Genomic DNA, 22384 nt, shown 5'->3' on the forward strand with positions numbered 1-22384 from the left:
AATACAAACCATCCAGCCTTTTCTGGAATGCAAAGTCAATTATTCCCAATGAAACATCCAAATTATTAAAACACAATAACACTGAGTTTGACTAGGCGCTGTTCCGGTAGAGTCTAGACTTTAAAAATGAAGGTGTTGGGTTATAAAATGAGGGACCGACATGTATAACCTGCCCGTGCTCTCTTTTAGGGATAGACCTGCCGTTTATGATGATGCCCCACCCTCTGCTTCCCGTCAGCCTACCTCCTGCTTCGGTTGCAATGGCAATGAATCAGATGAACCACCTCAACACAATAGCTAACATGGCTGCAGCAGCCCAAATGCACAGTCCCCTTTCCAGGGCAGGGGCCTCTGTGATAAAGGTAAGAGTCACCTCTGAGACTTGGAAGAAATAGATAAAAACCATGCCAGTGACTTTTATAGGGAAGATAACTGAGAGGCGATGAGCCTCTGGCAGACCTGGTCTGCTGTTCCTGGTAGTGCTTCAGCCTGAGGAAATACCCACGAGAACGGTCAGGAGGTTAAGATGCGCTGCTCTATCTACAAATCTGGAATGTAATTAAAACCAGATACCAACACTCACTAGGGGAATAAGCAGTGCTGCATCTGTAAAGCTCAAAAGCTGCTCTGAAATGTTGTTTAAAATCAAACTTATTGTTACACTTAAAAAGCACGCTATAGAACATAGCAGGAGCTCTAGTGTGGTGCAGTTTCAGGACAGGATAACAGCAGAGAAAATCGTCAGAAGAACCTGGGTGAGTACAGTCTCTGCGAGCCACACCTGAATTTCCTTCTGGCTGGATAGAACGTGTTCATTCTTTTGAAAGACTTCCCACAGTCTCTTCCTATCAGGTTGTTTGCATGCCAGTATGGAGAGATGAAAACCTGCCACACACTAAAAATTCTGTTGAGACAAGAAATTTTTGAAGTAAGGGGATGTAGGATCAGTGTGTGGGAAAGACTGGAGCTAAGGGATGCTCTAAAACACAGTGTGTCCTCTTTTTATTCAGCTAAATTGAAAGCTTTTATTGGTCTGACTTTCATGTGTATTTACATTCATGTTTCTTGTTGAAAAAATATCATTTTGTCAGCTTTGAAAGGTAGTTATTTTAGTCTGTTTTTCTTTGGTTTTAAACATATGAGTCTCTAGAGGTATCTATTCTGGAAAGTACAAGTCTTTATTTTGATGTTTATGCTCATTTACACTCAGGTATTCCCATCATTCTGGAATCCCAAAATTCTGAATTTCTTTATTCTAATAAGTTCCACTGATTTACTGATCTCAGTCTCTCGTAACTGTATTGTAAAATATCTTAATTCTAAAACACCGTTATTTTATCATTGAGAAAGTTGGTGTTGTCAGTCGCTCTTTGGGGCAGGACGCTCCCCAGTTAGGACTATTTAGGATTAAGGTCTGTAAAAGCTTCTTGTCATCAGTGTCCCTGCACAGTTGTTGACTGGGTGGAGGAAGCGTGATGTTTCTGATGTCCGACTCTTTTACTTACTGCAAGTCACTGAATTGTTAGAAATTAATTGAGGTTCCATTTGTTTCGCTCAGTAACCTTTTCTTCAGCTGTTGAGACCTCTTGAGAAAACTGTAACTGAAATACAGCACCGGAATATTTGTAGCAGCAAGTAGACGGCATGAGCTGTGATTGTATTTTAAATGCTATCAGTATGTCAAGATGAAGATTAAACGTGTATTTGTAAACAGTGCTAGGTCTTAGTAATACAAACTAGGGGTTTTCACAGTTGAGTTTAAGGATGCTCATTAGCAGGCCCTTGCTGATACTAGTTACTCGTTTACAGCTATTTTTTCCCCGACACCTGCACTAGAGGATACACGATATCTCCACAGCAACAGCAGGTCTCACCAGCACTCTAGTGGGAATTTCCCTTGACATGATGTAGGGGAAAATACACCAGTAGCTCACGTGATGGAGGTGAAGCGTGCAGCCATGGCCGTGGTCCTCTCACCTCTCAGGTGATGCTGCATCTCTCTCTCGTTTGTTCTAGGTGCTGAAACTGTAGATTAATTTCAGTACAGAGGGTGCGAGACTCCTTTTGTCCTTTCCTTCTCTTACGTACAAGCATCTGTCTCTGAATGATGAGTAATTAAGATGAAATCTTTGGGTAGGATGAAACCTGTGAAAGAAAAGCACTGCTGCTGTTTGTTATCTGTCAGCAGTAGTACTTTTATTATATGACGGCGGGTGCATTTAATAAGTACAAGAATGACTAGTTCTAATAGGCTGCAATTCCAGCATCATGTCATTATTTAAAAGGGGGAAATTAATCGAATATATTGTGTTTCTATTCCCATACCCTGATGACTAAAATACCACTTGGCCTGTTTTCTATAGGTGTGAGAATCAGCTGCTTTATAAAGGTTTTGAATGAAGTCATTATGCTTTTTATATCACGTTTGCCATTTAGAAATAAGCTGTTCTACCAAGATATGCATGATCAGCAAAGTTAACATTTAGTGCTCCAGAAAGAAATGTCATAACTATGAAACTTGATTTCTTCCTGACAGGAACACTGTAAATTAGGCAGGCAGTGTCCAGACTCACAAAACCTCCTCAGTCATCTATAATAGGGTCTGATGTGATCACAGCGCCAGCAGGGCCATCGCTGCGGTTCTGACAGTGCCCTTGTGAGAAATCCAGCCTTTCAGGGGCTCTCCGCCCATCCCACAGAGCTTCCTCTGATTGCAGCGTAGCTCAAATGGTTCTGAAGAATCTGTGTAATCGAGGGTCGCGTGGCAAAACCAAAATTTGACAGCAACGCTGGCTTCAGCACCCTCCCTTCTCTCTCTTGCATCTACTGTCCTTTAGTTCTTTTTTCCCAGGGCTATTCTTCAGCTGGGGGAGCTCTGCAATCCAGTCCCTGGCCTGGCTGTAAACTGCTTTGCCAGCCTGGTCTTGAGGACCAACCTGGGGTGGAGCTCAGCTGACATCCACTTGAATCATGGGTTAAGCTAGAACCAGTGGGGCATAAATGCAGTAGTTCACTGTTGTCCAATAATTCTGTTTCTGAAGCTCCAAAGAATCTCCTCAGTGACGGTGTTCTCAGAGGATTTTCCACTGAAGCTTATAGAACAACTCAACAGCAGAGAGCATTAACTACCTAATGTTAAGAGTTTTATTTTACAGTGGACCCATAATGAACTTGACTAATTACGTAGCAAACGAATATGACTGTTATAGGCATTCACAGCATATTACAGTTTATCATAAAGGAGCCGTTAAGGTTTATGCTGAGAACACAAATCGAATGCTGAAGCACACCTAAATCTTGTCAGAGCATTTCCATTAAATTGGGTTCAAAGGAGTTGAGACCCCTCAGCACATAATGTGGATGGCAAACAGATGAAGAGGTGTCATGGCAAAAATGGGAATAGCTCTTGTCTTCACGGATGGGCTGTGTGAACCGTTGAATCAGACCATGCCCCCTGTGTAACGGCTCTGTCCGTGGAGGAACGAGGCCTGAGGCTCTGTACAGTCAGGGCATCGGGAGCGTTGAGGTAGCGTCATCAAGCCTAAAGTCTTGATTTACACAAGTTGAGCCAGAATGGGTATATGACTAAAAACCATACTAGCTTACACAATTTCAGCCAAAAGGTGGGGACGGGGCAGGGGAAGGTGTAAGGAGGGCTGGCAAGAGCCAAGTTCCTGGAGCTGTGACTATGTGAGTCTGACAGGCCACTGTCCCAGATGTCCTTCAAGGCACGTTGGTGGGAGAGAGTGGTTGGGGTGGGCTTGAAATTGTGGGAACTGACTCGAAACCGGGGACCTTAAGCTGCTCTCTTGTGTTAGATATGAAAAGAGTACTGAGGCAAAATTCTATCCCAGAGACTTGAGAGGCTCTTTCACCTTTTTCTCCCTTTTCTTAGTCTATTCACCCCACATTTTTTGGACTTTTCTTGCTCATCTTGCTCATGCCTCACCCTTCCTCCTCCATCTCTCCTTCTCGTTGGTCTCTCTCCCTTCTGTCTCTCTAACAGCCTTTTCAGAGTGGCTGAGAGATGTGCTTCTCCTGAGTAGGAGTATTCCTGCAAATTAGTTTCCAGCTGTCCATTTTTCTTGTATCGTCATTCCCTCATGCTGTATTCCTCCCTTTTTCTTACTCTTTTTCCTCCTATTATTTCGGCTCTTACCCAGGTTCCACTTAGGAGTAAATGGCACATTTTTTGAATGCAGTTGGAAAAAATAGAGAAAGTAAGTTTAAATGTTTTGTTTAAAAACAAACAATGAAAAGACCCAAAAAACCCAAACCTCAGAGCATTTTTATTTTTGCATTTAAATTCATAATTCTTTGAGATTTCACCCCAGTGTGCTTTAGAAGCAAACCCAAACGCAGCCATTTCCCCCACATTTTAGGTGAAGCACAGAGTGTTGGTAGGGAAGCTGAAATCTTGTACTTCGTATCAGAGCTACACAATTTCTGTCTGGACATTCAGTCTTCTGACAGAACAAAGCGTTGTGCGTGCAGTGTGATGCAGACACGCAGCAGAGATTTTGGAGTCTCCTTTTCTTTGTGTTCTGTTCTTCTCTGGTTTTGAGGGATTGTTAAAGCATTTGTAAAGGCTTTATGTGACATGATTTTAAACTCCCTAAAGAGAATACAGATGGGCTGTGTAATTATTGCTGAGAGGTGCTATTTTCTGTGTGCTGTACAACTCGTATTCATAATACTTACCTGACAGCCAGAAAACTGTGGCCATCTCAGAATACTCTGAAACAGTTCTTCTCAGTATAAAAATATTTCTCATTGCAGAGTTTATAGCATTTAGTATCATCTCTTTGCGCATTTAGTTAATTCTGAATTGTTTTCAGAATGTTACAAGGTTTCTAAATAAAACTTCCATGGAATCTGTTATTCCTCTCATTATTAGATTTATTGTGTCCCGTTTCATTGCTGGCAGCTTAGTGCTGACATGGCTACTGGAGTACGTTAGGAGAGGGGCAGGGCAGAGCAGTTTAAGTTTGCCTCTTATAAAGGTAATTTTGGTGGCTGCATCTGTAGCAAAGGATGAGTGTGCAGTTTTGTTTATTTTTGTTCTCTGATACAGAGACTCTACTTAGGAGAGTGACAGGGCAGAGCAGTTTAAGTTTGCCTCTTATAAAGGTAATTTTGGTGGCTGCATCTGTAGCAAAGGATGAGTGTGCAGTTTTGTTTATTTTTGTTCTCTGATACAGAGACTCTACTATGTTGGGAGATGTTCAGGTCCCTACAAATTGCATTAAATACCCTCCTCAACTCTCCTCCTTTGAAGGGAGGCGTATCCCTCTCCCTGCAGCGCCAAGAACGTCTTGCTTGGGAGCACCCAGACACCTGCTTGCTAGGTTAAAGAGTAAGCAATGAGCGCTTATTTTAAATTTGGAAGTGGAAAAAAGTACAGTAAGAAGCTCTTTTTTGCAAAGCTTGCAAGGGAATATTGTTAGGCCAAGCACATACTAGCTTTTAGTTCTGGCTCAGATCTTTTTAGTATGGGCTTAGTCATTTGCATTTGTACTTAATAACTAATATAGCTATAAAGTAGATTAGATACAGCATTACCATCATTAGTCCTGGGAGTGCCCTTCCTTCCTTCAGCAGCTGCACTGGGTGAAGCAATTCGTAGCAGTGTACAGGGGGAAAGTTTCCACTGCAGGATCCTTTCCAGTTTTAGCCAATATTATGCTTTCGGATTCAAAGCACAACATAAAGGTAAAATCCAAATGTGAGAACGGAGGTTGCCGTAGTTTTCACGGGCTAATTTAAGAAACGGTGGAGAAGGAAGCTCCTGTTTGGCTGTTCACCAATCCCATCGGATTAGCCAGGGTTTTCTGTTTGGCTGAGCAGCTGGCAATTAATGAATTGATAGGAAGTAGTCACAAAGTAATGGAATTAGCAAACGAACATCTGGTATTAAAAATCAGTAAACGCAAAAGAGTTTTTATGATTTCTTAAATTTGGTGGGAAAATCATTGCCAGTCAACTACAACTGAAATGACTATATGTACACAGTGAAAAAAAGGCATTTTAAAGGGCAAAGTGTGTATTTTAAGTGAATGACTTCCCAATACGCTGCCAAAGATGAATGGGATCCAGCTGGCTTTCAGACACACCGACCCTTCTTAGATTTTAGACCAGCTGTCTACCTTGTTCATCTCCCGTTCTTACAGCGGTTGGAGATTCTAGAAGTAGCTCAGAAGACCAACAAGTCATCCATACCCTTTGCATGTGCCTGTTTCCAGGGCACTGGGGAGATCCAAAATAGAAACCTACCCACTGCCCAGAGACATCACCTCTAACTGTCATGTTTCTTGCCATCATTTCAGATGGAGCACAGCTCCTGCTTACTGCGTCAGGGTTGTTTCTTTTCTTTGAAAAGCCCAAATGCCGTTTATGTGTTGCTTTTCTCAAGGATGTGTTAGTTAAGGACTGTAAACTTCAGAACACCATTAAAAATGTACTTGTTATTAGAATTTGAATAGCGTTAGTATCAGCTAAGGTCAATTGGAAAGTAATATTAGTATTGGAAATATTTTTTCCAATATTGGAAATATTCCAGTATTGGAAATACTTTTTCCAATACTAATATTGGCAAAAAACCCCTTAGTATTAACTTAAACCCCAAAATGTTAGCAATGCAATTCATTGCTATCTGAAATTGTGTTAACTTTCCTTGTTCTTTTACTGAGGATGGAATTCAGCCAGGGAACTAGGAGCAGCGGTATCACAGGCGTGAAATTGGGGTAGTTTTGGATAGCAGGTGAGGAGCTCTGCAGCCAGTCTGCTGGCTGACTGCTCCTGGCTTCACAGACCCCTCCGGAGAAGGGGCACGCTGGCTTCTAGATTTCTTTAACTCTGTCGTCCCTTCTGTGAATCTGAACAGGGATTTGGCAAGCACTGGGAGACCGAGGTGAGGCACAATAAACATTCCAGTCGGGAACTAGTGTGCAAGATAATGCTGGAAAATTTATTCTGCCAGAGCTTATGAACGCTGTTTTTTATAACATGGTCATCAGCACTGCATCTTTCTTACAGTAGTTAAAACTCCAGTCTAGACTTAAAGACCGTAGAATCCCCACTTTTCCTTCATTTCATTAGTGAGGTCTGGTGAATTCCAGATCTCCTGCGTCCTCCTACTCAGTAGAGTACACAAGCAGCACCTCAATTAAACGTGAAATATCAAGATAAATGTCTGAATAAAATATCCAGGACTCAGACAAACTTCCAAAACTTGCTTGTCAGCAGTGAAATGCCATTAAATCCTCTAGGAACTCATTAATAGATTAACATTTGGAAGAGTAATTACAACTAGATTAAAACTAAGAATAAAGGAAAATCCGGCAGCATCATTTCTCTAAACTCTTGACAGAAAATGAAGATCAATACTATAAAAAAAATCAGAGGTAAGGAATTAAGGTCAAGATGATTATGTCAAAAATAGGTAAGCTGTTCATATATATTTCAGATAAAACCAGGGTGGACACAACTGTTCTGTAGCATTTCATGTTATTTGTGTAGAAAACTACCTCCGAGGGAATAGAAGAGGGATATTGAGGTGAAATCAAGGATGTATCTGGAAATTGGATGAGTTGATGACTTCAGTGCCGTTAACCTCAGTCACAACTAAAATTAACAATGTCAAGCTTTGTAGCTACATTTTCTGAGCCAAAGCAAGACACTGATCTTCAGTGAGACAGAAATATATGACCCTTCAAAAGGATTAAATACCGCAAAAGTCTTTTTTGAGAATTTATGTTACAGCTCTGTAAAGGGAAGAGAAAAGATGAGATAAAGTAGGGTACTATAGTTAGATTAATAGGTGAGATCTTGAGAAATGTTTTAATTTTTCACAAAATTCTCACAATCTGTAAATTTTATATATATAATTCATCACATTATAACCTTGAATATGAATCTTGCAAACTTACGAAATAGGAAAGAATACAAATGGGGAAAATATGACTTTAATTACGAATGCTTCTGTGTTACTGAGAGTGAACCTACTGTAGAACCAGGCTGCACAGCCGTGTGCCAGTGGGAACCGAGCTCTTTTCAAGAGGAGCAAAACCAAAATACGTGAAGTAACAATGTGAAACACATAAATGACAAACAAGATGAAGTCATCAATGTATTTAAAAAAATGTTAAGGTTTTAGATTTGCAATTTTTCTATTTAAATGTCCTCGTTGATTTGTTACAAATACTGTTAACCCTGTGTTTGGAAAATGGTGAGGACATTATCGCTTGTGTTCTCATTTGTAATAAAATAGATTAACTTGCTGTGAAATTTTAACTAGGCTGAGACACAACAGTAGCTACCTAATGAACCAGAGCACATCGCTGTTAAGTAGCTAAATAGATGCATACTGATTACAGGACTGAAAAATGGATCTGTTTACGTGCAAAAAAAGGAGCCTGTGCATAGTGACATTCTTTATAGTAGGAGAAATTCGGCATTACATTTCCACACAAACATTTAGAAATAGGAAATTTGTGGATGCGTGTGCGGTCTTACATGGTGATGCTCTATCCTCCTTTGTAGAACGTGTGATACCGCGGAAAATCCAGCTCCTTTGTTGCTTATAGGGCAAAGTCTATCTTCCCTGTTTATGTAAATTTTTGTAACTGGTAAGACGTTAGATGACATAATCAACTAATGCTCTTAGAAAGTGATTCACTCTGTGATTAAGAATGACATTGTTATTTGACACTTTTATTTCTGCCTGAACATTTCAAACTAAGACCCTGAGTTTGAAGGCAAATTACTTGAAGCAGACATTATTTTATAGCAAGAGACAATGGGAAATGCCCTTACCAGAAGGAGCTCAAATACTTTGCTTTTCCAAATCATCAGCTTTTGAATTACTTGGATAACTCCCATTTAAGATGACATATATGGCTGTTTGTGTGATATCTAAGTATTAATTCATGGTCGTATTTGTTCATAGGTTTTTTTGCAGAGCAGCTGGCATGTCCTCTCCTTGGCTGTTCGTTTTCATGGATGCAGGAGACAACGAAATGTACTTAAACTATGTTCTCTTTTGTAGAATTAATCATTTCAAAATGGTATCTTAGTTGTAAATTGAGTACTCTGTGGTAAAAAGAGAGGAAATAGTGCCAAAGAGGACTGTTAAAACTGAAATCTGGGTAAAGGACATCGCGGTCAGAGTTGTAGCCTGTTAGCAGTAACCTGTTTGGAAGCTCTTATTTACACAGAGAGAAAAGACACATAGTACATGTAAGCTCAGGACTGCACGTGCATGAGTCTTCATTTTTTTAGGAGGATACTTCTTGGGGTGAGAATGTGGCTTTTAGAAGTAACTTAATAAGCAACCCATCCACAGAGTAAGTCATGATTCACTCTTCTGCTCATCTCAGCAACCTCTAAGGCCCCACTCTTCTGGAGACCGAGCAGACAAAAACACAGGAGACTTCAAGATTAGTGACTTTGACTTTTTCCCCCCAGAACTGAAAAATTTTTGGTTTAAATTAATTCAGTTTTCAAAACTTTAAGAACTTGTGCCTCAACATAATAGATTCATACCCTTTAAAACTTAATAAACATTTTTAATTAGCATTGAACTATACTGAAAGTCTCCCTTTAAGATTTATTGGTTATTGTATGTTCATTAAATAATAGATAATTAGTGAAAGCAGATCCACTGAGGATTAGGAGCTGTGTAATAGATACACATCTGTTACAGGGGTTTGAGGCTCAGTTGTTATTTAATGTGCAATAACTGTCCTATTAAAAACACATTCAATGCTACATTTCGAGCGAGTGTGATTGGAATAGGCAAATGCCAGCCCTTACTACGAGGAGGATCCAACCTCACCTTCCCTTTGCATCATTCTCAAATGACTCTGTAAAGATGAAGAGTGTGGTTCAGAGATGGTTGTAATGGGTAACAGAATATTCTTCAAATGTCGCTTCCTGCCAGTGCTGTTCATGAACTGCCTCAACAGGGCAGGGGCAGAAGCTGTTATGCTGTTTATAATGAAAAAACTATTAGGATCTGCCATTCTCTTCCTAAAGCTGTATTAGGGATTTAAGATACTGTCTAGCAAAAACTGCATAAAAATTTCAGATGCTGTTGAATTTATTTTCAAAAGCACATGGAAAATTGCCCCCAAGTAGCCAGATTGCACACTTGTAATAAAAAAATCTTTGTGAAGACGTTAGAAAGGCAGAAAAATTGTGAAGTTCCTTTGACAAAACTTCCCAGGTTGTGCTGTAATTGTGATTTTTTAAGGGGGGCGGGGGGCGGGGGAGAGAGTAGTATTTCAGTTTGGAGTTTCCCCAGGGACCAGCTGATTGCCAGGGATGAACGTGACACCAAAGATGCAGTTTCTGAATTCTGTAAATTCAGACATCCCCCTGTTGGTGTCTCCTCATTGGATCAAGGACTTGTAATAGAGGATTTAAAGCATAGAGGGATACTAGATATCTCAGGCCATGACCTGTCCCTTTTAGAAAATCCTTATTTTTTGTTGGTCCTGGGAACAAGAAGGAAGGGTGCCGGCATTGTGAATTAATTCAGAGGAGTTGGACTCATGGAACCCCTGGGTTGGAAGGGATCTCAAGAGGTCATACAATCTCTTGCCTCCCTCAAGACTGGATGAATTCTCACTTATGCTGCACTTGTCTAACCTCTTCCTAAAGATCTTTGCTGATGAAAATTCCACAGCACCTTCAGGCCATCTACAAGTGTAGATACACAGAACTGCCGAATTGCATTTTGCTGAATTTTTATGATTTCTTATCCTTTTTGTTCCTCCTTACCCAAAGTACTACGTGTATTTAGGTTAGAGATTAGCATCAAAGTTTTGTGTGCAAACGTCCACATAAGAATTTGCAAGCACGTTCTTTTTTTTTTGATAGCCAGTGGTGCTTTTCATGCAGAAGTGAAGTTCTTCCCAATGCCACAACTTTTAAAATTTGTTTGGGCGCTGCCCTCAAAAGCCATTGATATAATGTGTTCAGGGACAGATTCTAGTGAGTTTACAAATTCGACTGCATTCAGCGACAGTTCAATCCAAATCTAAATTGCTTGTTGGAAATGGGACTCACATCTGTCAAGTTTACTGCCTGTAGATTAAAAGTAGTTTATGAACATGGCGTGAAAGAACATTCTTTATGTTTCCCTGTGTGAAAAACTTAGAAAATGAAAAATTACCGAGAAAAAATAAAATAAAGAAGAGGTGGCAAATGCTACCTCGTGATGCAAAGGATGAAAAGCTGTGCCCAGGCACATTGTGTGGTTTTGGCTGTAGAAGACTCTGCTGCTCTTTTGACCTGAATTCTGTCCACTGCTTATTTTGGAAAGACCATTTGTTATTGCTATTTGAGCCAACTTCATTTTGTCAGTGAATTTCAGTGAAGTTCAGGAATCAAATGGCACAGTCCTTGTTTTATTTCTGTTTCAGGAAAGGATTCAGGACAGCCCTTCTCCAGCTCCGTCTCTAGAAGACAGTCAACGGCCTGGGAGCCACGCTTCCTCCCATCAGAGCAGCAGCGTCTCCAGCTCGCCATCCCAGTTGGACAACACACCGGACAGAATTGGTTAGTGCTCTTCAGCCTCGCACCCTGCTCAGTTACTGACCCCAAGAAGTTTAGAAGTTTTAAGGCTAATGTTTCTTTGCTGGGAAACTCAGGAAGAAGCACTCACTTGCTAAAAAATGCCCCAAATTTCATCTCTAGAGTTTATTTTGTAAAACTCATCACTGTCAGAGCCCAGCCCCTCAGATTCATTCTGTGCCAGCATCCATCCATGCACAGAAGATACCACCCCTTCTCTGGGGCAACCACCTTCTGTGTCTGCTGGAGTAAGGACGTGCCTCTGAAGGCACCTGGAATTGAAAAATAGTAAGATCTCATTTTCTTCGCGCCCGTGTCAGAAAAATCACAGATTACATGATGGTTTTTCCGTTCCAAAAACCTCCTCATGCCCACACATTCCCTCGTCTCCATGAGACTGAGGGCTTTCTGATTTTTGTGGCGTTTCCACCACAGCTTTCAGAGCCTGTGCGTTATCGATCTTGTGTGCATAATGCTAATTCAGTCTAGAGGAAGTGCAGGTCCTATTCTTGGTGCTTCCAAGAGGGATCTAGGGCAAGTCAATTTACATCTCCTCACGTCACTGTATGTCAACACTGTTGTCTTCCCAGTGACGGGAGCCCATGCAGGCTTTGCTGAGCTAGATTGGAGCTATAAAAGCAGAGCAGTCATGTAAGCTGGGGAAGACTTCACGCCCGTCAAATACCTACTCTGCCGCTTGCTGGGGTTTTGTCATTTCGACTGTGGTCTGAGCAGCAGCACTGTGGCTCTGCGCAAACCAGGCAGTAGAACCTGAACTGCCCTGCCTAAACATAAGCACACACCGGGCAGAGACAAGGAAGTGGATCCCTCTCTCCTTTTTCATTTGTAAAAGAGGGCCAAAAATTCACAGGGCAAGGAGCAGAACTTCCTACAGCAGCAGTGGAGAAGGAGCTTTTGTCCTTACTGGAGCTTTTGAAGACAACCGTGACTGGTTTTAGGAATAGTGCAAGTGACTGGCCTCCAGCAACGGTGCAGAGAGGTTTTTTAAGAAAACAGGGGTTTATTTATGTTGAACCAAACATCTCTCTGGCGTGAAGTCTAATGCTTTCTGTTTTGAAGAGATGTGTATATACTTTTTATCTATAGAGATTTATTTTTTTTTCCTTTTACGATCTGAAAAAAAAAGGTTTCCCTAAACCATGGTGATGAAGTTTTAAACAAGTGTTGGCACTGGAATAACTTTAAATTCTGTAATTGGCCAATTGCAGAGAGGAAAAATTCTTAATCAAGTAAGAACAAAGAAAATAGATGTCCTGAAATCATGCACTTAACACCTCTCACTGGTCTTGCAGGCTTGTTGGTTTTTGACCAAGGTCAGCTATCAGTTTGGGCTACTCTCTGTCAATCTGTATTTTTTTATTGCGGTCGCTGCTTTATAGATAATTCCTAACACTTAAAGCCTTAAATGTACTTTTCCACAAAGTGATTTCGGTGAAGTACTGTTCTAAGTGGTTAATTTGAACGTTTCGTAAGGAGGCACGTGCATCTCAGTGGTAATTTGGGTTCCATCTCGGTACCTTTGTTTAATCAAATTTGAGCAAACTTTCACTGCATAGTTTGTTTGGCTCCTAAGTGCTGAGCCGGGACATTGAAACGGTTGATTATGGACGACAAAAATCCTGACTTGCTTTAGAACTTACTTAGTATAAATAAATGTTAAAATACCAAAATATTGACAAAGAGGAAATGTAATTTAGTGTTTTCCTCTCTTCTGACATTTTTGTACTGGCAGTGTTGTATAGCTGTGCACTCTGATTTTTTTAGCGATGCTGACCAACAGCAGGGAAGGAGAACTCATTGACCAAGAAACTGGGACCAGCCTAAAAAAAATACAAAAGGAGAAAGGTAAAATTACAGACTGTTTCCCGTCTCAGGCATTTAATTACACTAATCATGTGTTTTATTCCTTTTTCTAGCGTTCTGCATATGGAATGGCATTCCATTATAAATTTAGGAGAACGAAGTGCCTAATTGCAATGCATAATGTATCCACAGAATTTACACGGCATTCTTAGGCAGTGTAAACAATCAGATCTTTGCTCCTCTCTGTTGATATAATACAGGGCTAATATTTTGCTGGTCTTTTGTCTCAATTATTTATGAAGTTTCTAGCAAATATTTGGTTAGTCACATGGTGGGTTTTTTTGCCTCCCGGGGATGTGCGGACTACTCTGATGCTGGTATGTAGGTGAGGGAAATAAACATTTTTTGTGTCTAATAATATTACTGTACCTTGCAAGTGAGAGGCAGCCGGGAAAGAAGTGATGTTTGTTCTGCAGCGATTGTCCTGTCGGCAGGGAAGTGCCTCCTCTGCTCGTTTCTCCCGGCAGTGCCTGTTGGGTTTTGGAGAAAGGGAATACGTTGGTGTCTGCAGGGGAGCCCTGGGGAAGTGCCGTAGAGCGTGTGCCACCTGTGGCTGCGCATCGAGGAAGCAGCGGCGCCGCTGGCCAAGCAGTTACAACCATACCTTCATTCCTAAGATTAAAAATCGCGTTCCTGTAGTACTGACATAGGTCAGTATTTCAGCTAAACCTGGGAGAGTAGTTGATTCTAATTTCGTTGAACTGTGCATGGTTTCTTGCCGCATGTTTAGTCATTTTTCAGGGAAACAATTCAATATCCTATGGGGCTCAAAGATGCAAATCATGCAGTTATTGGTACTAGCAGTCCTGTCACTCGGGATGGATGAAGGAAGGTACAGTTTAAGAATCAGGAAAGGTAATTCAGAATCCCAAAAAGCATGAAAATAATTTAAACCCCACCACGTGTGAACCCAGTTCCCAGGCTCCTGTGATTGTTGAACGGTCCTTGTAACATGTGTGAAAGCACCGATATCTGATGCTAACATTTTGTGTACTGTAATTCACCCTGAGATTCAAGTTGTATGGGTCTGCTCATTTCCTGGTTGGCATTTTGGCATAGGATAATCTTTTTGTAATTGAGTATGTGCTGGGAAATGTCTCTCAGTATGGGTGTTACTTTGGCATGCCCTTAGGGGACTTTTTTAGGGTGAACTTAGTGTTCAGAGATTCACCTGTGACAGAAAACAGCGCTTCAGAATCATGAGACATTTCAAATGATCATTTTAAAGATGGGATAACATTTCTGGGTTTCTGCTTGATCTGCACAGGTCAAGTTTTTCTCTGAAAACACGAGAATAAGACATTACTTTTTCTGAAGTAAAGATGTAATTTTCGAGTAATCCCATAGCTCCAGAGCTAAAACCTTTTGACAACATTAGAACGGGACAAGAGCTGAAATTTTAAAGCCACAACAGTGTAAGCCCAGCAACGCCAAGCTGCTTTTGGCAGTGCGACAGACGTACGGGACAGTTCCGCTAGGAATCTCTGCTGCTGAACATCCCCAGCCTGGCTGTGCTGGGCCATACAAGCGTTGTTTTTCCTCAGTGAGTTGTCTCACTCCCATGTAGATTCTTTGTTCCTAATACGATTATTATGATTCTCTTGTGTGTATTTATCTGGGGTCTCGTGCACCTCGAGTATGTCTGATGGTTTTCGTAGTCAGATGTGGACAGTATGATCTGTGCTGGGTTGCCCAGCAAAAAATAGATGTGTAGTTTGTGTACAGAACAAGCTTTGTTTTGCAAAACCTGCCATTACTTAGGCAAAATATATTTACCAGGGAAAATATTTTCAAAGTTATTAAGAAGGAATGTAGTTAAAATAAAAGTATCAACATTTATTAAGTTTGACAGGTAAGCGGTTTATACAACCGTGGCAAACATATGTTTTCACATCTGTTTTGAGTAATATCATCATGATTTAAAAAATGATTTATAGCTCTGCAGGCCATAAAATGCCAGCTTTGCTGCAAGTTGGAAGTTTTCAAACAACAAAGAAATTATTGAAGGCATATATTGAACATGCTTTTGTGTTACACACCTTGATAGAACTTTACAAATCTGAGCACTCTGGAACCACTTAGATAGAAACAAATGAAAATTAACTAAAATTGAGCAGAAGTACTACTTATGTGAAATCTTAGCATAAAACCCAATAAAATTATTGTAATGATTATAGGCAAACACTGTGATACCCCTCAGCATACACAGGTATGTTTTCCGTGTCCCACTTTAAGTGATCTCAGCACCAGTCAAAAATGTGCCACTTTGTTCTCATCAAAGCAATTTCAAGATAATTAGGGCTGAAGATAATAGAGTTTAACAGTTTTTCTTTAAAAGATAGTTAATGTGAGGTTGTTGCAATGACGTTGAGCTGTTTGTGTGTGTTGGTGGGACAGAATTTACAGGTTTAGTGGCTGTCTCCATGCAGAGGGGTTAAAGCCCTGTGACCGGCCATACCTTTAAGCTTCTTGAAGGAGAAATGCCATTAAATCTCAATTACTCCACATCCTTTCATCATCTTTCTAGGAAGTGTGGTCAGGCTTAGCATTAGAGGACGACAAAGTTTAAAGTCTTTATAAGTCTGGAGCTGTGGGGGGTTTTTATACAAAATACATGGTTACATTTTTGTCATATGTCTTTAGCCGTTACAGTGCACCAGCATTTTGCCTGTGCATCCATGTCAGGGGTGGAGAGAAAACCATATGAAATCTGTGCTTTATTTTGAAATCACTAGTGAAAGGAAACAGAGTTAGAAAATCCCCTGCAGAACATAGCTCCAAATGTTTACAGAAACGTATACACAAATTCTTCCGGAGTGCGCTGACTTGCTATGTCTGGTTTTAAGCAATTACATTTTACCTGCATGATTGCTCACAGAAACTAAATTCTAAATTCATCTGCCTCAGTCTATATCCTGGAAAAAACCTCTCGTGTATGGGAAAGGGGTTGTGTTTGCCACAGCCCTGTATGGGCTTTGTAGAAACCTCCATATGAGTTCTGGCATCAGGAAGGTTAAACGAGCCAGAAGGGAGTTTGGCCAAGGCTTCCAGTCGGGTGTAAATGCTGGAACAATTATTCTGCTTGACTGCATGACAGGAAATATTTCAAACTCCTCATAGGGGATGGAGTAATAAAAGGCACTGGCCCAACTCTTGCCACAGTGAAATCACTGGGAATGTTCATGATGTCTTCAGTGGGAACCAAGTTTGGCCAAAGCCTGCTGCTGTGGAAGATTGCTCCCCAGCTAATGCTGCTGGTTACTATTCCAGGTGGGAATGGTCCACACGGACAGGCTGCACAAGTGCTGGTCCTCCTGGAGCAGAGGCATGCCCCGAGCCCTGGAGAGGGCTGGGCACCCACCAGCCCTGCCCCTCTGCGCTGGGACGGCAGGGCAGGACGTGTGAGCCCCGGGGACCTCGGCGTCCTCTGAGCCTTGTTCACGTGGGTGTTTGGGGCGCTGGAGCTTCACTCCACCCTGAGTGAATAAGAGTAATATTTCACAGGAGAGTTCCATAAATGACTAGAATCTTCAGACTTAACCTTTATTCAAGCATTCTGCGTAGAAATAAAGATTGTGTTTGTTGAGAAAGTGATTTTCTCTGAATTTCCCTTCTACCCTTCTTTAGCTCAGTTGTCTGCATCTTCAGAGCACAGATCTGGACTCGAGGGCTGTCTCTCATGTTTCCAGTAGACGGTAGTCTCCAAAGCTGTGCATCTGGCAGCTGTCCCGTTTCGTTTTATTAAAGAACACCTTTCTCTTTATTACTTCAAGGAAATGGGAATTTTGCATCATTTCTGTCAGCTGAGTGAAATATTTTCAGATGGCCAGAGACTACAGTAATGAAAGAATAACTGTATTTATTTATTGTATTTCATTAGCGGAAAAGAGGTTTTATGCTGTTTAAATTAATCATTGCCAAAGCACCAGGTTACTCATGACGTGAGGGGAGGAGAACAAGCAGGTGCAGAACACCTGAAACAGCAACAGGCGCCGGTGCTGGGGTGTCCTCCAGAGAGAGGGCTTTTTCAGCGGTTAATCTGAACACATCCAGATGGAGAGTGCAGGGAGGAAGAAGGAGAACTGAGAGTACGAAGCTGTACCCGCAGTGTACACACAGCATGCGATAGGTGACAGCACTTGAGATGTTCCCCTTGCTGTTTCTTTGAGGTACCAGTACTTGCATGTTAAAGATACAATGAGGAAAAAAAAAACATGTAATTTTCTTCATGAATGTGCTCGGGAATCTCCTCTTGAGGTACACGAAACACTCCCCAAGTTAGATGTGAAGTCATGTTGCTTGTGGTACCGAAGTGTGTGTCTGGGAGCCCCAGGGATCATTTCCCAAGCAGTGGATGCACTAAGACACAGGTATAAAGGCTGCAAGGGTTTCGTCCTCCAGAAACCTTCAGTGACATGCGTAGTGCAAATGTTCACTGGAAAACTCAGGTATTTTTACATTTTCTATCCTCTGGATAAGCAGCACAGTGCTCTATTCTGGGTAGAGGTTTTTTCCACAAGTTCTTTTTTTTTTTTTTTTTTTTTCCGTTTCTGGTTAAATTTCACTTGCAAGTGAACTAATACCTGTTAAAGTGGTGGCCTGAGAGTAGATGTGATCTTTTGTCAGTCAGTCAATCCAAAAAGAAACCTGTCCCCAAAGCCATGAAACCAAGGCAAACTCGTACTAACACTCAGATTCACAGTAGGGGTAAATAGAAAGTGATGGTCCAGCTTTAATTTTTCAAGTGTCTAGACTTGAATCATGATGACTGTTGTTTAACCGCTGCTCAGACATCTGTAAATAAGAGGGTGGTTATAAGAAGTATATAAGAGATATTAGTGAAGTATTCCAAGGGCGCACCTTTTACATTAAGTTTCTGTTAGATCTTTATTTGCAGAATCATTTTTAAGAATATGTTTCTTCTGAAGGGTAAAATACCTCCTTCATAATTACCTTGACAGATGGACCCAGGCACTGATATATAATTTATTAATACGTTTTATTTATTAGATTTCAGTGACTGTACTGTATTGCTGGCTAAACACTACAAATTATGAGTCTGTATAAACGTGCTGAAGTAATGGAATTTTGTTTACTGAAAAGGCTTTGGATGGAATTTTTTTGGTGGGATGTTCACGTAAGTCTGTGGAATAAAATAGGTGAATAAGAACGCAATAAGATGGAAATAAGGTAGCTACTCTCCAAGTCATGTGGTCTCTTCATAGTTTACCACTTCCACTTTGCTTCCGATACTGTGAATTGAATTTCAGGTAGGTCCATCTTAGTGAGCTGTATCAGATTCGAAAGGCATAAAAAGAGGAGAATAATTATTGATTGGCACCCAGTAACCTAAGAAAGCTTTTGGATTAGGCCCAGGAATCTTTCCCTTAGAGTTAGCACTTGTATTAAAACTGACCCTTTGAATTCTCGGCTTCCTGATACCTCCGATGCAAAGTCATTAACCTGAAAGCTGCAGTTGGTGACATTTTAATGTCTATGAGTTATTAAATAAGTTTGCCTTCACTCCTCATTACGAGCAGGAAGATCTGAAAAGCATGCATCCCGAAAGGCTGCTGAGTGATTGTCTCAGGTTGCAGAAATCCTGGAGATCTCTGGGAATGTGCTGATGGGTTCAGCCTCCCCAGCCTGTGCTCCGGGCCAGCCACGAGTACCAAACTTGCTCCTGAGAAATGGCGTTTGTGCATTTGTGTGCCCAAGTGTGTGACCGTGCAGGGAAGGAACGGGTTCTTCTCTTTGGAGCTCACCCAGTAAGTCTGAGGCTGTCACTGCTTGAATTTTTGTTCCTACAGACTGTGTGTGTTGCTGGAAAGAACGTGTCATTTCGAGCAAAGACAACAAAGACCTACCATCAAACACCTCTTCACTTACAAGGCAGCAATTCCTGCTTTCAGTACCGGTGTCTGTTAAAAGAAAAGGTGGTTTTGGCGTATTTCAGGCATTTAATTAAAGCTGAAGTGAACAGATACAAATTTAAAATAATAACAAAAATTGTTAGTTGATTATCTTGAAAGTTTTGCAGTGTTTGTGCCAGAGGAAGATCCTCAAGACATTCGAGAAAGCTGCACTTCATAAAATACAGGTTTTTTTCCTAGGGGTTACTGATGGTGAGCTAGGCTGTAGAGTTTGTCGTGTTGCCCATAGATGGATGTTACATATCGGTGACACGGTACTGAGCAACACAGTCACTGTGGCCCTGGCTCCAGAACCTTTGTTTCAGTCAGGAACTGAGAGAACCAAAAATGCTCTTGATTGTGACAGCAATTTGCTCTTGCTGTTCAAGAGCAAATCCCTGGGCTTGTGGTCTGCCTCAGGTGCTCCAGAGGACCCAAGTTAAGCTTCACAGCAAATATACATGTGGCCAGAGGGACCTTGGGCGTGAATTTAGAGGGCTGAAGGCAGCTGCAAGACTGGCTGTTGTGGTTTTTCAGGTATCTCCTCAGTGCCACATCGACAGTCTGTGCCTGGCATTAGGTCATCAAGGGCCTTTGTAGCTCTAGCTTGAAGGACCAGACTGGGGAGTTTTTGAGGTATCACTCCTATCTCCATGAATACCTGTGAAAATCAGCCCCTAGGTAACAGAGCTCTTTTTGGAAGTAGAAGCCGGACTCCTAAGTCATTGTGAAATGGTGTTCGTTTGTGGTGCGTTTGGAATGCTTGATCACATTCGTGAGAACTGTTAAACATGTGGAAGTTTCCCAGAATGTTGTATTGCACATACGCAGGCTCACGTACGCTGTCACCATTCTAGCCATCAGAAGTCTGAATTCAAGGCAAATGAGCCCAAAGCTAGAGAGACAGTGGTCACTGCAATTCAGAATTCCCCAGGCACGCTTCTTTGGTCATGCTTGGCCTTTGCGTGTTGCTCTGGAAATACCAACTGATTTATTTTCTTCTTTTATTTGGCAGTCAGTGTGACAGTAGTTTCAAAGGCAGATTTTTCTTCAAGTTGACAGAATATGACAAGCTGTTACAAGTAGTTTAATAAATAAAATCCTGCTTCCAGGTGTATTTTGAGATGCTATAATCTATAAAACATTGTCTAGGTTTGAATCTGTCTGTTTTATCCGTCACCTGGACTGCTGTGCAGTATTTTGAGAGCCAGACTTGGCTTGTGTGGATTTGCTGACATATCCCATGGCTTATTTGGGCGAGTGTTGTCAGTGCGGGGATACATAACTGTAAAATTTTTAATGACAGTTCAGCAGAGTGCCTCTTCTGGTGTGGTAGAAGATGCCTTTTTGATGCAGAATATGCTGGAGGATGGAGCATCTCTGGTGGATGGCTGAGGTGGAGCAGAAAATGGAATATGTGTGTATACATGTGTCTATTCACAGAGGTCAGAAAACATGAATTGTTCAGAAAATAACATGTTATTTATACATCTGTAACCTTTGGAGACATTATGGATACTGTCAATTAGGAGATTGGCCTGTATTTATTATTGTTGTCTTGGTTTTTGTTAGGTTTAAAATCTAGAAAGACACAGTAATGAAGATGTCCTCCAGGCAGAAGTGTGGGAAAAGTCACATATTAGAGGATGAGTCGCCAGAGCTGCTGTTTGGCTTTTGACATTATCGTCAGATAGCCTACGGCACTACAGGCAGAAGGGATTTCGGTGGAAAGGAGAGCTTGGAATTATTCTAGAGAGAGAGTATGTTGATATACACTGAATTTTCTTTTAACTGGTATGTTTTAAGTAAAGCGTTAGTATTTTTGTAAAGTTAAAGTAACAACAGTGAGAGTAGCAATAATAATGATTCCACTGTACCGTAATTCCTTTCTTTGCACAAAGCTTTTGATATTTAAAAAAAAAACAACCCACCAATATGCAAAAACCATTCAGTGAGTTCCTGAGATAGTTTTATTGTTTCAAGAACATTTATTACTAATCTCTCTTCACCCAGGTTGAAGTCTTGGCAGAAAATAAGTCAGGCACTTAGATTACAGTCTTACTCAAAATAAGAATTCTCTACTAGACAAGATAAGTTTTCAGGTTTGGTGTTTGTAAACATTGCTGCCTAGATAACATATATTATATATATTATAAATCAGGCCACAGGTTTAATTTTACAGAACCAGCAGCTCATGTATCATCAATCGCATAAAATGCTGAAGCTAAATGGTCCCAACTATCTGAAAAACATGATTATTTTCTGTAGTAGTTGTGGCTAAATTGGCAGAAATTTTGTGAGGGTTTTTCAGCAATGAGGGCTAACCTGCAAAGACGTATGGGCTGATAAATTTTAATGATAGGTAGTGGAAGTTCGTACTTTCTCTGGTCGGTGTCTTAAAGGCAGCGCTGGAGGAAGCAGCAGAGTAGCGGGGCTGGGGCCTCCCCGTTTATATTCTGGTTGACTTCAGTGAAGTTGTGTTCTGATGTTCAGATGTGTAGGTGGAAGCTGTGGAGGAACTGGTTTCTTCTGACTCTACAAAAACGTGTTCTCATTTCCTCGTAAGACAGTTTACAGCCTCAAGGACCCTCGTTTATTCCCACATCTTCCTTCTCAGCTGAAAAGGAAAAGCTCATCTCTCTATACAAGGAACTATCCATCAAAATCCCATTTCAGAATACAGAAGTTTTACCCCAGAACAAAAGGGAACAGAGAGAAATAATGCAGTTAGTTTCAAATACAGAGTAGATAATTTACTTTAAGTTTACGTAGAGAAATAAAGATACAGAGAATGTCGGGTTCAGAGCAGCCTCTTCAGCCTCTCCCATGGGCTATTCCAACTCTCCCTTAAAAATCTAATAACGGGAGGGCAAAATAGAAGTGTCTCTTTCGAAGATGTGACATACCTTCACAGTTCTGCAGTCAGGAGAGGAGATCTGCCTGGTTGGTGTCTCAGCCTTCAGAGAAGCGGGTTCCTCGGCCGTGCCTGCAGTGCACCACGTACCCACGAG

At 41.2% G+C, this 22384-nt stretch overlaps 1 protein-coding gene across 1 annotated transcript in view; it reads left to right on the forward strand.

Annotated features, from left to right (window-relative positions):
* The window catches only part of DACH2 (dachshund family transcription factor 2), a gene marked incomplete at its 5' end in the record, with an annotated part of 137553 nt that overhangs the window by 74282 nt on the left and 40887 nt on the right, over positions 1-22384 (forward strand). The window contains 3 exons of the mRNA XM_010131878.1: positions 190-362; positions 11427-11562; positions 13363-13443. Coding sequence (XP_010130180.1) covers positions 190-362; positions 11427-11562; positions 13363-13443 — 390 coding nt within the window. The remainder of the gene's footprint in view (positions 1-189; positions 363-11426; positions 11563-13362; positions 13444-22384) is intronic.

Source organism: Buceros rhinoceros, unplaced genomic scaffold, assembly GCF_000710305.1.
Source record: "Buceros rhinoceros silvestris isolate BGI_N320 unplaced genomic scaffold, ASM71030v1 scaffold5902, whole genome shotgun sequence".
Lineage (NCBI taxonomy): Eukaryota > Metazoa > Chordata > Aves > Bucerotiformes > Bucerotidae > Buceros > Buceros rhinoceros.